This window comes from Dendroctonus ponderosae, unplaced genomic scaffold (assembly GCF_020466585.1).
Source record: "Dendroctonus ponderosae isolate FM_Combo_2020 unplaced genomic scaffold, Dpon_F_20191213v2 Dpon_F_20191213_4, whole genome shotgun sequence".
In the NCBI taxonomy this organism is placed as follows: domain Eukaryota; kingdom Metazoa; phylum Arthropoda; class Insecta; order Coleoptera; family Curculionidae; genus Dendroctonus; species Dendroctonus ponderosae.
This window is the reverse complement of record NW_026018611.1, coordinates 5,217,510-5,235,881: the sequence shown is the minus strand read 5'-3', so window position 1 is coordinate 5,235,881 and position 18,372 is coordinate 5,217,510. Positions and strand designations below refer to the sequence as shown.

General features: G+C 36.8%; 1 protein-coding gene across 1 annotated transcript; it reads right to left on the bottom strand.

Moving 5' to 3' along the window:
* Positions 1–378: 378 nt before the first annotated feature.
* Positions 379–10,887, bottom strand: LOC109544064 (protein P200; the record flags this gene model as incomplete). The annotated part of the gene is given in 8 exon segments (XM_019914085.2): positions 379–825; positions 887–1,140; positions 3,452–3,708; positions 3,774–4,073; positions 4,129–4,285; positions 5,772–5,939; positions 5,996–6,189; positions 10,663–10,887. Coding segments are annotated over 8 exon segments (1,671 nt in total), but the record flags the coding sequence as incomplete, so codon positions are not given.
* Positions 10,888–18,372: the final 7,485 nt, after the last annotated feature.

Below are 18,372 nucleotides of genomic sequence, written 5' to 3'. Positions count from 1 at the left end.
TCGGAGGCAAAATGAGCAAGAACGCTCATTTGTACATCATTCTAGGCAGAAATAAATAGCCTTTTTAGAAAGTGAACCATTGATAAGGAAATGTTGACAGTTTAAAAAAAAAGCGAACACTGAACCAAAGACATTTAATTAAAAAATACTTTTCGCATATAAAAAAGATTATTTATGACAAAATTCACTTTTTGATGTAATTTGACTGATGGTTTGCGAAGCCAACCGATAAAAACCATCCGTGTTCACATGCACGGTTCAAAAAATTTGAAGCTGCAAATGTTTTTTAAGTCAGCATCTATTTCTAAGATGGTAGAAAAATGCATATCTAATTTTTTAATGCAAATAATTGATTCCAAGCAAATTGAAACACACATGCAAAAAATAAATCTAATTTATTCAGAAATATTGTTGTTTTCCACAAATTTCGGATATCGTATCACATTCTCAAAGACCGAAAGAACATCATATAGAAATTCTATATACATATCACTAACTCATTAATCCTAAACCTAAAAACGTTATAATGTAGAGTGTAGTATTATCGGGGTAGGGCTAACTTGAATTGCTTCAATCCGCTATTATTTACAACTTTTTCGGGAAAATAAGCTGCGAAGAAATGTTACTGAACAAGCTCTAAGTACCTCGTCTATATCTACGTATACTGTAATGTTTAGTAAATTGTAATGTTGTCTTCTCGGTGCCGTACTTAGCAGGCACAGTCGCAAGCGCAACGTTTCACTCTCTTTTCGCCCAGCAGCGGATTGGCCGATCTGGTAGCTCGGGACTTGGGCTCATCAGAAGAAACTGATCTTGGTTGAACGTCTGGAAAAATCAACAGCTCGTTATTCGCATCCAGCCAATCATTTCTTCAAAAAAAACTCACAGTGTGGACGAGTTTCTTCAGAAGCAGCAGCTTGTGGTTCTTCTTGGTCAGCGCCTTGTTGTTGCATCGTGTTAGCAAGCATGTTTATGGGCAATCTTCGCACGTAAGCCTGACGATTTTCCATTTCGGCGGTTGGTTGAGGTCTTTGCTCTTGTCCGCCCATCTCTTGAGTCTCGCCAGATTCTTCAGACGAGTCTTCTTCCGAAGATTCCGGTTCAGATACTGCTACAATAACGCGGTCATTGTTGGGCAATCTGAAATTTTTTATTATTTTAATGCAAATATTCATAATGAAGAATTAATTGTGGTAGCAGAGGAGGAAGAGGTATGGGAAGTGCCTTTTCAGCTCTAGGTTTGGGAAAATTTTCATGGGTTATGCTGCATTTTTGGAGCAAGTTTGAAGATTGTTATTTTCGCAGACTAACTTCAAACCAGAAAAGGCTTATTAAAGAGATCTATAAAATTACTTACCAAACACTCTCTTAAAATTTTGTAGACCAATATGAAAAACCTTGTTTAAGAAGCACTGGACTGAAATTTATAGTTTGTTGGTACCTTTATAACATAAACATACCTTCAAAAACATAAGGAACATAAAAAGTCGAAGTTGGACAAAAACTCATTATGCCAAAAATATACTAAAGTCGAGAGAGACGCTTTATACAGCAATCAACAGAAGAGACTTCACTTAGATGTTCTGAAAGCTGCACATTTTCCGAATTTTTGACCATTTTTTTGAAATTGACTTTTGGTTTTTCTCGGTGTGTTTTTTACGTAAACCGACATTTTCAAAAATTCATTATGCAAAAACTACACTAAGGAAAGAGACGCAGCAATCTATATTAGCAATTATAGAGCAATCAATAGAAGATAGTTGACATTAAAAGCTCTGAAAGTGGCAAATTTATACCGTAGTTTTGGGAGCGTGGGCGATTTTTTTTAGATAAAGCCGGTGTCTTATTGGCGTTATTAGACGCATTCGAAAAATAGTTATGCAAAAAGTAGACGAAAAAGAGAAACATTTTAAAATGCAACTAATAGAAGACAATTTGCTTTATGTGCCTTGATAGTTGCAAATTCAAGGCGTATTTTGTGAATTTTTTACGATTTTTTCGAAATTGACTTGGATTTTTCCAGTGTGTTTTTAATGTTAACCAAAATTTTCAAAAATTCATTATGCAAACACTAGACTAAGGAAAGAGACACTTTCAAGAGAAATCAATAGAAGATAGTTGACATTAAATGCTCTGACAGTGGCAAATTTATAACGTAGTTTTTGGTGTTTGGGCGAAATTTTTAAGAGCCGGTGCCGATTTTTCGTTAATAAACACATTCGAAAAATAGTTATGCAAAAACTAGACGATAAAGAGAAACGTTTTATAATGCAACTAATAGAAGACACTTTGCTTTATATGCCCTAAAAGTTGCAAATTCAAAGCGTATTTTTGAATTTTTGACGAATTTTTGAAATTTACTTGGGTTTTCCTGTCGTTGCTTTTACGTTAACAGACACTTTCAACAAATCATTATGATTAACATGGAGACGCTCTATACCGACATAAATAGAAGAGTCTTCTCATTATAACTCCGGAAAGTTTAAAATTTAAGGCCTTTTTTTTTAATTTTTGACAAATTTTTGAAATTGACTTCAATTTTCCCAATGTGTTTTTTACGATAACAGACATTTTAAAAATTAATTTGCAAATGCTATCATAACAATAGAGATGCGTTTTAGAGCAGACAATAGAACACACTTTGCTTTATATGCCCTAAAATTTTCAAATTCAGGGCGTATTTTTTGAATTTTTGACAAATTTTTAAATTGACTTGAATTTTCCCGTCGTCGTTTTTACGTTAACAGACACTTTGAAAAGCCATTATGCAAAAACTATACTAAATATGGAGTCGCTTTATACAGCGTGAGGATGTAAAATGTATGGAAAGTTCCTATTTAATTCTAGTTTTGAAAAATATTGCATGAATTGCTCAATTTTTGGAAAAAGTTTGAACGTCGTTATTTTCGTAGACAAAGTTTAAACCAGAAATGGTTCATTGGAATGACCTAAAAAATTACTTTACAGCCAGCACGCTCTTCAAATGTTTGTAGATCACTATAAAAGACCTTGTTTAAGAAACACTTACTGAACATTTCAGTTCGTAGGTTTCGCCTTTCAAAAAACTTTGTTTTCATCAAACTTCTGAATCTGATCTGAATAACCGCTGAACGATTTTTGTTTCGATGTCGATCGGTATATATGGAACGCCTTGTATATTTGAAGCCATACTTTTCGAAGCATAGAAGAAGAAAGAACTTAAAATTGACCAGCAAAACATAAAAAAGAAACCAGAATTGCGCCAAAATTAGTTTGAAAAAAAATTTGAGCTGATGAAAAATGTTGGAACAATAAACATTACAAATCTCAGTCTTTCAAAATAATAGAAAAAAAAACGACCCTCTTGAAAATATTGTAAAATAATACTAATGTCTTCGAGAGTATGTACCCCAACTGGTCAAAACTAACTTGCGGTTCTTTGATAAAAAATTTGTCTAGAGCTCTATTTTACCTGTTAAGCTGAGTCAACACTTCTTCAGGAATAGGGAATCCATTGGGCATAACTCTTTGAGGCAAGGGACGAACTGGCATTGGTCGCTGTTGTTCCACTGAATCTCTGTTCTCTTGTGGTTGCTGACTCTCCTGGCTGGCTCTTTGCGACTCAGCGATTTTCTGAGCGATGATTTGCTGAATGATGTGCTGAATGATTGGGTTTGGCGAGGCCTCAGATTGCTGTTGCGACTGTTGAGGTTCCACGCGAATTTGAACCTTTGCGAACAAAACCCGTAGGATTACTCGAGTTATGTGGCGTGTTATTGATGTGGATCACTTACTTGCTGAGGAATGAACATCATTTGGGGCCGTTGAGGTTCCTCTGAGCGTTGAGGTTCCAAGGACTGGCTGACCGGCTCGTAGCTCTGTCTGATGGCGATGATTTTCTCGATCGGTTGTCTGGGCTGTTCCATCATTGGGCGACGCTCCATGGGCGGCATCATGGGTGGGCGCATCATATCCATGGCTGGGCGGAACTGTGGCATTGGTGGGCGCATGTTCTCCATGCCGGGTCTCATTGGTGGCATTGGTGGTCTCATTGATTCCATTGGATGCATGGGGCGCATCTCCATCTGGGGTTGCTGATCCAGACAAATCGAGTTAGGAAACAATCAAATATTTAACGGTTTCGGTTACCTGTTGCATGGGAGGCATCTGTTGAGGCATGTGAGTTTGGAACGCGGTGTGTGGGATTGGAATCATCACTGGCTGGATCATGATGGTGTCTTGTTCGCTGTCGTCATCGTCGTCATCATCATCGTCATTTTGTTGAGGCTTTTCGGGCTGTTGGGCGCTGCGCCAACAAACCAGAAGGTGAATTTCATTCCCCATTTTCCCCGATCAGTGCATTCTTAATATTTCGAGAGCAACTTTCACAGTTAACACACGATCGTTTCGCATTTGCAACAATCGCAAATCAGGTTTATTTGCACCTGTTTGTTATTAGGTAATTGCATCAAATTACTTAATGTTTAATCAATTTCCCGATAGTTTCGTTTCTTGTCTACGATAGTTAGAAGTAAGTTAGAAGTTATTAAAATGATAAATTTTTACTAATCAGAATTTCAGGTTGCATTATAAACTTAAGCAGTAAAAGACTCCTATTTAGGTTTGTGAGTTTTTCGGTCAATAGATGGTGGCGAAAATAAAACACAATTTTTTCAAGGGCCTAATAAAATGGCTCATGAAAAAATAGTGTTTTATTTCTGCCACCATCTATTGACCGGAAAACCCACAAACCTAAATAGGCGTCTTTTACAAATTATCATCACGGTCACTAATGAACCACAACATTGTAAATTGAAATCAATTTAATATTTAAAAAGTACAAAATTAATGTAATAAAATGTATTCATATTTTTTCAACTATTCAAATGCAAAACCTTAAATATGTCGATATTAAAGCTCTTTCAAAGAAAAATTGCTTTTTACTCGTCAATAAATTAATGTGTTCGAACTTGGCAGCATTGCATGAAATCGCATGGAAAGTTATGTATATAAAATAGATAAAAATTAGGTCTATAATTGTTCAGGTTGCAGCAATGCAGGAAGCGATGCATTGTTTATAAATTATGGTAGTTCCACACAAAGAAACCTACATATAGAAGTGTTTCTACAGCTTTTACAGACCGACGCGATGAATAATTAACGTGGCGCGTGTCCAAACTTCCTAGATTTGTTGTTTTTGCACATTTACAGTTTACGTAATTCCAGCAGTGGTTTGAACTGAGGAGGGCGAATTAGAAACTTGGTTTTTTCAAAATTCGATCGAATATAAAACAAGGGCGTTTGAATGATGATTTTATTTTAGGGCATTTTTAACGCTGTTGCTCTAAAGGCCAGCGCATTTTTGTTCGCATCAGGCGAACGGAACGAATAAAAATGAATAATTGCCATAAAATGTATTAACAAAAAATAAAGTAAGAATTCATTTCAATTCGTTCCCTTTGTCCGATGGGAATAAATGATCGCTTGCCTTTAGAGGAGCAGGAATAATACGTTTTATTGCAGCGTTAACGCTGTTAAACTCTAGACTAAAACTCTGAAGAAAAGCGCGTATGTTTACGTTAGGCGAACGGAGCAAGGGAAAATGATTATTTACCAAAAAATGTATTAATAAAAAATAAGGCAAACAGTAATTTTAATCCGTTTCGTTCGTCCGATGCGCACAAATGCGCGCTTACCTTTTAAAACCATTTATTTATGCTTAATAGCCCTTCAGGTAATCCAAAGAAAGACAATCGATGACATTAAAATAACATATTTTAAATAGAACCTACCTTTGCATGTTACCACTTTCGCAAATAATGATCATTCGTTCGCCAGTCAGTCGCTCAAATCGTGGATCGGTGGTTAGATTGACGCCAAATGGCAATCGGAGGGTTTTGGGCTGATGGTCTACCACTTCTTCGGCGCGCTTCTTCTCAACAATGCAGTTCATCTTGGATCTGAAATTCCACATACAATGAGCATTTGTGCCGCCGATTGCTGGGCCAGTGCTGACCGTTGATTCTTAGCAATTAAGCTTCCAGCTAAGTCATCGAAGTCCAGTTGAAGGGGCAGTTTGAAATGGACTTTTGGTTCTTCGCTCGAATCATCTGACGAGTCATCGTCCACGGAATTGTCGTCAATTTCTTTGATGTTCTTCTTTGGTATTTCCGTACTCTCAGATTGGCGCTTCTTTTGCTTGGTTTCATCCTGCAATAAAAAGATGCATCTAGTTAGGACCGATCTCCCTTTCTCCAATTGTTAGCACAATCATGTTTACTTTCTTTCTTCACGGACGGTTGATTAGCAATGAAAGTGCAGTCAACGATTATTGAAAGGTGGTTGGCAGTTTCTCTTGTGTCAATAGGCGCAAAAATTCAATTATCGAACTGATCGAAGCGAAATGGCAAATTAATAGCGCATATAAAACATGCAATTATTGCCCTAATTATGCTTTCCATTGCCAGCCTTCAGAACTAAGTGAGTATTTCATGGAAAAAACAGATGCAGAGCAAGGCTGTTTATAATGGAGTTTTGTTGCCTCAATTGAGTTCTTTTCAAGCTTTTTGTTGGATTGATCAATTTGGTAGCTTTCAGAGCAAACCGCAAAATATTTTCTATTTTCTGATTGAAAGTTTCTAATTATTGTCTAAGACAAGTCCAGAATCTTCTTGGTTCGGTCGTGCGAGGCCCTGCCTAGACCTATTGTATCTTTGCCAATGCATTTCAAAACGACTTTAGCCCCATATTGATCAATAAATCGTTGTTTCCATCCTCAGGCCATCAGCTGGTAGCAATGTTTGACCCGATTTCGAGGTGCAGAGCAAAGACCTCTCGCTTTCACCTCGACGAGGTTCTACAGACGTAAGACATGGCAAATACCGCTCTTCGGTACGGTTTCATTCGTTCACAGTACCAAGAATTGTTGTCTTTGCTCATTGAGTATTGTGAATTTGCCGCTTTTCCGATTTGCTAAAGAGGACTGGCCACCGGCCGAAAGTTTCTGGTTTATTTTTAACTTTCGCTCCAAATTCTACCCTCAAGATACGAACAGAAAATGTTGTATTGTTGACATGCATTCAACACACTGGAATCGATGCATGCAAACCATTTTCCATTAAAATCGTTTTTTTGCAAACTTAATGTTGAGCAGATGCAACTGTTGGCGTTAAGATCGGGGTCCGCATACTGATCAACTATGCTAGAAAACCGCGCTTAACTGATTATTTGTTGCTAAATAACAAAAACGTTCTCATGACGTGCTTATAAATAATTAAACCCACTCGTTCAAGGTAAAGTATACATTTAACTAAGCAGCGGAATATTTTTATGTGCGGTTTCGTTTGAAACTTGGCCTTAGCCAGCCTCTTCTTTCGTCTATCAGTTTCGACGTCACGGAATCTAATTAGATTTTTCTCGTGTCCAGCATAGAGTATTTTTCTTAATAATCCGGTTCTTCCTACAGTCTTCTGCCAGTTAGTGGAGAAAATTGAATAAACGTTCTGCGGAGTAGGTCAAAGAGGTCCCACATCAATACCATTGCACTGAGGCACGGTTTCCCCACCAAAATAATCAAGCATGATGCTTTTACTTTTCCCATTGGCGCCGCTATTATTAATCTAAATATTGAAAACTATGCACCGAATACAAGAGAAAATTCAACGCTTTGAACCTGCTATCAAAGTGGAGCATTAAGTGAAAATGCTTATAAAGAAGCACAAACAGGAAAACGCAATTGTCCCTCTAGAAACTTTCATAGGTTCCAATACAAGCAACAACATAAAACAAGATAAACTGAAATTCATCCACAGTGCAAATAGCCAATCTACGCCCATGCTAATGTGTCCATTTCAAGGTTCCAATAGCAATTACGAGTTTCTACTTTTTTACATGGACGGTGATTCGTTTTGATTAGAAATAATTCCTTGAGAGCAAAGTTAAGATGCAACGAACCGAAAAGGACATGCAATTGGTTGCCTTCGAAACATTTATTGATGTTATTGGAGTTGCAACGAAACCAAGCCAAATAAAGAGATCACCGGGAGCTAATTGGAAAGGCTGCTAGCAGCATTGCACCTTGAATGAATAGTTTTCGCAGTTATCGCAAACTCCATGGTTGAAGGTTGTGCGCATTATTTTTGCGATAGTGACTAAGATTATCATTGTCCTAACCCGAAAAAAAAGTCACGAGTTGGCCTCCCAGGTCACCCGATTTGAGTCCTGCGGACTTTAAGTTTATTTGGCTTCTCCCCATCCCCCCTCTTAAACCCAGTGAAGCTTTCCTTCAATACACTTAGAAAAACATCAATCAATCAATTACATCAGCTCTGTTCTTCTCGGCTTTCTCAAATTTATACATTTCTCTTTGATAATAATTCCTCTCGTCACGATCCAACTGTTGAAATACCGTCGTTTTTCAGCTGACAATTTCACAGACAAATGATTTTGATCGGTAATAATTTTTTCTTTTGCTGTTTTCAAACCGAAATCAAATTCGTTCCTCGACCATTCGAAAATCTGGTTGACCAGATTGGTATCGGCGATGAGACCAGTTCCACTTCCTTCACAAGAACCTTGAAGATTCTTAGTTGCTATTTCGATGACATCACCGTTCAACGTGTTGCAACAATAGAGAAACGATATTGACAAATACTATAATCGAGTTGCAGTGTCTTAAATTATATAGATTTTAATAATTTCGATCGCGGACAGCGAGCGGTTGGTTGGTTGTCCGGGCATTATTCAGTTTGCTTGACCGCAAAATTGTTGTATAAATAGCCATATTGGTTATGCCAACTCTTGAAATAACAGTAACCGGTCGAACAGGTTAATTATGTAATAGAAGTCGGCTTTTAGTGTTTTGGTTGCGTTTGCTGCCCGAGTGAAGCACCATTTATTTGAAGAGCTCAATGGGCTTCCGACAGGGCAACGGAGCTGATGCTGATGAAACTCTGCAAACGGCCTTAACCCTGCACAAATAAGCCCAAAAGTACGTTTTTTTATTTAAAATATCCGCAGTTTATTGTGAGATGTTCTGAGCAATTTTGTGCGAATACCTACTGCAACTGTTCCAATTTAATTTTTGCTGGAAAACCGCGCGTCGCACGGAAAACTACCAAAAGAAGTTTTCTGTTCCTAATTGACTATAAAATCGGAAATAAATTTTAGTTGAAAAAACATTCGGGGCTTATCAGTTTTTCTCAATTAAAGGCATCCGGTTGGTGCCAGTAGGGTTTGAGTAGTTGGCAACTCGGATACTGCAACGGTTCCAGTTTTATTTTTTTACCCAAAAATGGGCCATTACACGAAAAACTGTCAAGAGACCTTTTCTCTGCCCAATTGATTATGAAATTTGAAACCGATTTTTGCTTGGGGGAAAATCACTGGGAGAGTGGTTTCATTCAAAAGTGTCCCAGGTATAATGATGTTATGAGCACTTGGTCACTCGAATGCTGCAACTGTTGGAATTTTATTTTTTGTCTCGAAAATTGGGCGCTGCACGGGAAACTATTTAGATACGTTTTCTCTTCCCAATTGAACAGAAAATTTGAAAAGGACTTTTATTTTGGGAAAAATCACCAGCGGATATTTTTTTTACTTAAAAGTGCCCAGGCATATTATAGTTATGAGGCTTGGTTACCCGAACGCTCAACTGTTGAAATTTTATTGTTTTACTCGAAAGCTGGGCGTCGCACCGAAAAATGCCAAAATACATTTTTTCTTCCTAATTAATCATCAAATTGGAAACGAATTTCATATTTGAAAAAAATCACTAGCTGATTTAAATTTTTAAGTGTCCCGCGCATGTTAATGTTATGAGACTTGAGGTAACTCGGATGTTGGAATTTCAATTTTTTACTCGAAACTCGGGCGTTGCACCGAAAAATATCAACAAACATTTTTCCTTCCTATTTAATGATAAAATGGGAAACGAATTTTTACTTTGGGAAAAATCGCTAGGGGATTTTTTTCCTTAATAGTGTGCCACTTAAAGTTATAAGCAGTTGGTAATTGAACTGACTTATTTTTTCACTCGAAAACGGGGCGTCGAATGGAAAAATCTCAAAATACCTTTTTTCTTCCTAAGTGACGATGAAATTGGAATCGAATTTTCAATTTAACAAAAATTAGGGGCTTAACACTTTAGGGGCACAACCCGAATACTGCCACACTTCGACTTTCGTAGTTTTGCTCAAAAAGGGTCATCGCACGAAAATAAACCTCTTCCTAATTGTAAAAGATTTTAAAATTTTAGGACAGTAATTTTCTGAAAACGGGCAAAAAGTTTCAATGTCTATTAGTGAATTCGGTGCGCAAATTTGCTTGATTGTTTATGCAAAAAACCAGAGTCTATTAAGACTGCATTAATTAACAACAGAAAGGAACTAAAGTTAAGAACATTTATAATTTAGAATACTAAGAGACTTGGAAACTCTTACAAGGTTTGACCAAAACTAAGGACGCCTTTGGGGGGCGAAAAATCGAAATTTCTCTAAAATATGTGGGCCTAACATGAAAAAGCGACTGTAGCTTTCAAAGTATTCTGCCTAGTTTTGCATCTGCTCAAATTTCTCCTTTCAAGCCAAAAGTTTCAAATTTGATTGTTTTGGTTGCTATCTAGAACGATCAGTTCTTTTCGTAAAATTGTTGGCTTTAAGAAGAAAAAATGCTGGAAAAACAAACCTGTTTCAAGGCTTCAGGCTGCGGAAGTCCAACGTTGGGATTTTCGAATCTGTCGGCAACTTCTCCAAGAAGTTCCAAGTCTTGTTCCAATTGTCTGCAAGTCGCGGTGGCTGTTACATAGGCGGAAGCCAGCATAACAATTCCCATGATGAAGGCAACTACGACTACGGTGGATGCTATGATTTTTGCAATTTGCACCGATGTATTCCTTGGTCCGAGGTAGGCCTTAAAAGAGACCATCAATTAAACATTTGGTTATTCAACAGTATACCAGAAGTATTGTGCTTTGGCAGCATCATCTATAACAATAGTGTGTTTTTCAAGAGCTTCAAAGCCAAGTGGCAATAAAAGCCTCTAAAAACGAAGCAAATAGATGGCTACTTTACATACTAAAATATTCCACCTTGAAGCCAGATCATTCCTTTGTCGCTTAAATTGTTTCAAAGTGTGTGTGAACAATGCTTCAGCTCTTTGCGTTGATTGTTAGTAATCTCACGAAGCACCATCCTTAAAATGTGGCCTTCGCCTAAATCCTGCGAAAACCCAGCGACGTTTTGTAATAACCAAACAACGTTTTTGCTGGTTTTTTATGGGGGTTTCAACAGACAAACAGGTCCACCTTGTATGAATTCATTCAATTAAACCAGATTAGAACAAACGATCCTTATACTGTTAATGTACAAGTTTGGTAACTTAATCTTCCAGGTTGAACAAAGTGCAAAACAATCCTGATTGGTTCAATTAACTCAAATATTTATCGAAAGCAACGTCCTGTTGTTAGTTTTTTTTATCTACGAACATGTTTCGTGTTGTTTAAGTTGCGGTTGACCTTAACTCTAGGCAAGACTCGGCTTTTATTTATAAAAGTAACTGAAATGTTTTAAATAATTCAACAATTCGCCGGTGGTATGAGGTTCTTGGTACCGAGTAAAGTTGGAAAAACCGCGGGACTGAAGCGCAATTCAATAGTATTTAACGAGTTTGCGAAAGCTTTTTACACCTGGCCGATACGCAAATCATGGGTTTTTGAGCTGAAGCGCACAATTCATTAGAGCGATTTTAAATAGTAGTCACTTTCATACCGTCGAGCCGAAAAAGCATTTGCTTCTGAATCCCAATGGAAAATAAGGTGTGTTCTTGGATAATTTCCTTTTATTCCCATGAACTACAGGCATTTTTGCACGATCAATAATAAACAATTTGCATCGGTCATTTGCCAATTGTTTATGGTTAGTGGAATGTTCCGCAAGCTGTTGCAACACTTTTTGTCTGTTGTTTATTTAGTGCAAAACCTGAAATTGCGAGATAATCGGCATAAGAATAAGCGAAAGCCGAATGGAAAGCATAATACATTTGAAGTGTTGTTCTTTTGCGCATAATTTCAGCACCAAGTTTGTGTCTCTAAATGATCCTAAAACCAAAAAATCCAAGTACTAAGAGTGTTTTATGAAAGCAAGCGTCCCAAAACCTTAGTCTTCAAGTATGGCCCATCCTCTACCACGGGAAATCCAAATGCGTAGTTAAAATATGATTATGCCAAGTGTTGTATTGAATAATGTAGAAGAAAAGGAGCGGTTCTACCTAAATGCCAATTACTAGCTGCGAAAGTTAATCAACAGCAGGTCGTTCACCCATCGTCCCCAAGATTTTTAATGGATAAAACGGACAAAAATCGCATTTGATAAGATTGTCTTTCCGTTTTGTATCGCACAACTACACATTGATCATCTAGATTCTAAGTCTGTCGCATTTTTGTAAATTTCACTGTTCAAACCTTGCGGGCACTAAATTGCCAAGTAGTAAAAATTTGGAACAATTTCCTTTCACAAATGAGTAAAAGCCCGTTTGGACGATTAATAATAGGAATAACAACGCAAACGTACAATAAAAGAGAAATTGGGAAACGCGGAGATTGTCAATTAAAAACATATTTCTTGCAAGAACAGACGGTTATTTGATTGTAGTTGCAACGAGATTTAAACCGAGCAAAATAGAGGAACGTAAAAGTGAATTAAAACATTGAAAAAATCACTCTGGTTAGCATGAAACATTGGGAAAAGTTCCAGCCTTTGATTGCAAAAAAACGCCATTCTATGAACAATGAAGTTATAGATCGTGACGCAAATGCCACTATAAACAATTCAAATTATAGAAGAGGTGCCCTGGAACTTTACACCGGAACAGGTGTCCTTGTTCGCCTATTATTCTCTAAACAGACCACAGTTGTTGGAACTAATTGTTCATTACTTGAACATTCATTTTTGAATTAAAATTCAGTTATCGATGGGTGATTTTGTGCGTTTTCCATCGGCTGGAATGAATGGGAATTGGGTCAGATAAATAGTTATAGGTAGTTGTTAAGCCCAAAAACCCGAATGGTCTCAAAATATAACTTCACGCCCAACTGCAATCTCGCTTTCAAAAATTGGCGTCTTCTAAACCGAAACAAGTTTGCGAAAAATGTTGGAAGTTTTCTTAAATTCGCCATAAATCCAATATTTTTCGCGTCTAGGAAATAGGCCTGGGCAACACTGTGTTGAGTTGCGCTTTTGAGTTGTTGCCGCTCTCTGAGTTAACTCATTGGTTAATGAGTTATAACTTATGGCCGATGACGGACTTTTAACATCTCACAAGAAACAGCGATCAACATATGTTTGCACATACGATTGCCTGAAACTATTTGGTCTAAAACGGGAGAAAATGCAGACATTTTGAAGAAACTTTAAAAAATTTCAGGGCGATGAAGCTGACGAGTTTTTCAAATATTGATTATGTGCTTTTGTTTCTCTGGTCGTTTTTTTGAGGAAACCTAAATTTTGTCAGAAAAACAAGATAACTTTGTTTCGATTTTGTCCCAAATTCAAAGGTGAAACGAGTATTCGAAAAGGACGATAAAGAAGACAAAACTGTACAGACGATGACTTTTCTTGTAAACTCTAAGTTTGCCAGTATTTTACAGTAAAACGTTAGGGAAAGCGCGTTGGTCTGTTTAGAGAGACTTTTGTTTAGAAATATTGACCTAAAAGTGAAGAAACCGGAATTTAAATAAACCAAGTTATTCATAGCGACAAAGAGTTTTCCGAATAATTGATTATAAACTTTCACTTGTTCTGTTCGGGGAACTATTTTTGGGAAAAATCTAGAAACAATTATTAGGGTTTTGTCGAAAATTCGAAGCTGCAAAGGTACCAGAAACAATTTTACAAAGCTGTTCAGGAGCCGAATGTTCCAATAAAATTTTTAATTTTCACAGAAAATACCTGAAGATTGTCGTCAGTATTTTAAGTAAAACTGAAAATAATACGTTTTTTGCGTAGCAAGTATTGCTTAATAAAAACTTTGCCAAAACTGGAATGACCTGAAATTCTTCAAAAATCTTCAGAGCGATGAGGGTGGCGAATTTTCCAAATCATTTTTGGGAAACTTTTGCTCTCTAGGCATTTTTTCAAGATGATCTTAATTTCTTTCGGTAAAAAACTGAATAAAATTATTTGGTTTTTGTGCCAAATTCGAATCTGGAAAAGGTTTTCTAAAGTTCTCTGCAAATCGATAAATGAGGCGAATTTTCTAGCAAAATCAATTTTGTCATTTTTGACAAATCATCAGAAATTCGATACAAACAAAATCATCAGAAAAGTACATTTTTTGCGTTTTTGTTTAAAAACTTTTAGTTTTGTGATCGGTTTTTGCGAAAACCTTAATAGTTTTCGGGATAACGGGATAAATTTATTTTCGTTTTTGTCCCGAATTCGACTCGGAGAAAAGTTTGCGTAAAATTCCGACAAAGCTAGAAATATAACTTGTAATTTTTCGCGTAAAATACATCCAAATCGTCAGTATTTTTATGCAAAGCGCTTCAAAAAAGAGCGTTTTTGAGTAGAAAGCAAAGTAAAACAAATTCAGTCAAAACTGAAGAAACATATCATTGTAAAAAACTCTACAGCCGTCAGAGGAATGGAAGTGATGAGTTTTCCAAATGATTTATTATAAACTTTCGCTTGTTCAATTCGTTTTTTGATGGAAAATGATGGGGATTTCAAAACGTTTTACAAAGCGACGAAAGATCCGACATTTATTTCATAATTTTTAGCGAAAAATACCTTAAGATTGTCAGGTTTTTAATGATTTTTTTTGAAAATTGAGCATTTAGAAATAAGAGTGACTTTGCTAAAACTGGAAAATTCAGAAATTTTGAAGAAATGTTTGAAATATTGTTGATAAAATAAATCTAAAAACAAGTAAAAAAGTCATCAACATTTTCCCAGCAACGCAACTGAGTTACTGCGCCGGTGCCTTGGGCCAGCGCACCAAGCCATTTGCGAAGCACTGCGCCAACTGCTAAACATTTTTGAGTTACCCAGACCTACTAGGAAATGAACGTGAACTTCAACGCGACAAAACCAGGAAATTTTGCGCTTAAAATGCCTTCTCTTTTGGCCCTAAGTTTCAAAACGTTTCAAGCCTTTAGACCGACGAGAAAAAGAATTTCTTTCCTCGAAGACATTTGCACTTTTGAGTTGCGTTGTTTTGTTGATTTTAGTGTTTAAGCTTTCGAGAAAAAACCTGCATGACTCGAGTTGACTGTTTATAAATATTGTCTTAAGAGGAGAGAACGGATCAACTCAAGGCTGAAAATTGTGCAATCGACACAAGAGATTAGCTAAGCCAATAATATGAACCATTGCTAAACAAGCACGCATTCACAGTGTGGTTTCTTCTTACAGTGCTACTTTTATTTGTAGCCTCAACCGGAACAATAAATCGAGCATTGTTTTTGTTTATGTTTTATTCGAATCTACCTTGCGGGGAAAAGGTAGAGTTTTGCTTCAGAATCTTCCTGAAACAAAATCAACAACCAAATATGTTTTTTTGGTTTGTTATTGTACAACAATGTGCATATCTAATGCGACAGATCCGGTAAGAAAGCCGTGGACCATAAAACCCAAACTTTACACTGACAAAAGTTAATTTGGTAATCCAAAAGGAACAATAAAACGCGTTAATTTTCGGGCAGCCGATCTGGTTCTAACAAAAGGTGAAAGTCACGTTGATTGCATAAGCTGTTTTAGTTTCGACAATAATTAATAACAGATTATATTCGGTTATGTACCTGCACATACCGCATAGGGCTTATTAGCATGGCAAAACGATTATCTATATTTGTGCGATCAATCTAAGGAAGTTACGTGCGTCCAACAATTTTAATCGTGAATTTAAATGCGAAAGTAGGCGCTCAACGAATGGCAGAACCAAAGAAACTCAACTTGATTTATTCTCAAACACGTACAGCAAGTGGAAAAGGTTGTCAATGTTTTCGCGTTCTCGAACTGCAGCTGGGCGCCTTTTATTTCGTATGTGTATGACTTTTTACTGGTTAAAACCATTCAAATTATCACTCGATGAATCCTCACACAAACAATAAGCAAAAAACATTTTCATAATACCCAGCAACAAAGTGGAAAAATGAATGTTCTCTTCAGCGAAAACAATGGATCTTCATTCGCGAGATCTGCGATCTTCCTAATAAGAGCCAACGAGAAATTTTCGGGTCGTGATCCGAACATCGAACTCAACTTTCTATTTTGCGGCCAGCAAAGCGCTTCTTCCTTTGCAAATGTCGGCTTATTAGCGATGGCGTGTCTATAAAGTGCAATTTATCGGGTAATTGATAACGCCTACAATGGTACCGGTATGAAAAGCGGAAATGCTTCGGATGTTTTATTGGTACCTTGCAGAAGATCAGCTTCAACTTAGAAAGTCGCCTTTTGATTTATATATCGAATTGAAACGTTCATCCATTTCTCGTATTTTTTCCTTGTGACTTGTTTAATTTGGTCAACTTCCTCGGATTGACATTAACAGTTACGGTTTTATGCTTCCTCTTCAAAGACAGCTTCAATAGTGGAAAACTGAAACTTTCTCGTTAATTTAGACGATTGAAGACTTTGATATTGAGTTTTAGAACAACTAAAGCATTTTATTAGCCGGCGATCTCAAGACTCCACAGACGTTAAAATATTGCGCTTGAATAAATGGTTTTGTTAGAAAAGTAGCTTTAATGTTAATGCCTCATTTAAAATAAGACAAATATTCAATTCCATTCCGTTCCGTTCGTACATTGGCAACACCAAAAAGTAAATTAAGGCCAGCGGCGATTTTATCAAACAATTATTAGTAAGTTTATATGAGCGCTGGGTTCAGAGGGTGGAAGATTACGATCTCTGCAATAAAAAAGCGACTGGCTGAAATAATAAACAAAAAAATCCATGTATGGAATGACGGCAATATTTCGCAGAAATTGTCCTCGAAATGCGACAATTTCCACTCGAAACTGCGATTCTGGAACATAAAACGAGCGAATTCTAAARTCTKYWAACGATCTGCACGTTYAGKMAACCGTTTAATTTTGTATGCCARAATTCTCACAAGTACTGTAGTAAAATAAAGTATTTTGCGKTTTCGTTGGTAGAAAGCACACAATTGTCTTTTTCTGTTTAGRCMACAGCCAGAATCGGTCTGAAGCACAWTGTGACTCTTGTAGAAAGTGTGGCAAAAAGATCCAAATCTACTCGTGGCAAGTTGATAACGGTTTTCTTGAAAAACTTTACTATCCGATGTTAACATCGGATTGCGATTAATAGCAAGTCTATTAAAATCGCGGATTATTGATGACCTAGAACAGTCGAAGCAGCTGACGATTTGTGTGGGGAATAATTAGAAATCTTCAATTTTTCCGGCTGCTTGGCCCCAAATGAAATGTTTAAATAAGCAGCATCTAGAAAAAAAACCACACACATACAGGCACATGAGCAGCAATTTTAAAAATAATTAAACCTTCTACCATTGTCTATTGCATAACAGGTAGTAATTTACGAACCATCATTAGCGGTTTTTTTTAAATAATTATTTGCGTGCTTGTACTGTTTCCCCATATCCACGCTAATCACCGCTTGATCGGCATAGATCCTGCTTTGTGTTCGGCAAATTAAATTTTTATATAAAATACAGGAAATTTAATACGTATTTAGTTATATAATCGATTTTTTAACTGGTCGAGTCCAAATAATTTTTTAATCGATCAAACTAAAAATGAAATGCAATCAAAACATCAGGAAGTAAAGTGGCTTCATTTAGCATTAGTGGCGAAATCTTGAAAATACCAGTCCGACCTGATTGAATCTCGACAACCACCTGTAAATTTGCAATTGTTTGAGCASCGCAATTTTTCAATAAAACATTTAATTTGCTGTTAAACTAGCTAAGAGGATTCACCTTCTGTCTTCGTTTGTGAGGCTCATAGCGACCAACAAAAATAATTAGCGCGAACAGTTCCGGGCTGTTTGGGGGACATTCGAGTTGAAAAAGCTGCTGATAAACAAGCTTCAAAGYCGCAAACAGAAGGCGCTCTGTGTGCCATCAACTAGAGCTTTGTTAATAATTTTCCTACTGTACGTGACATTGATTCATGATAATTGTGATAGACGATATTATGAGTTGTTGTTATCAAAGTTCGGATTGATAACATTTCTAACTGATTAAAACTGTAACATTTATATAGCCGGAGGTCTTGAGGTCCATATTAAACCTTGTGTTTATATCCGCATCCGGCGAATGCAACGAATGGAAATTAATATTTGCTATATTTTAAATGCGAACGCATTTGCATCTTTTAGATGCGCGTTTTCATTCGCTCTGTTCAGCCGATGCAAA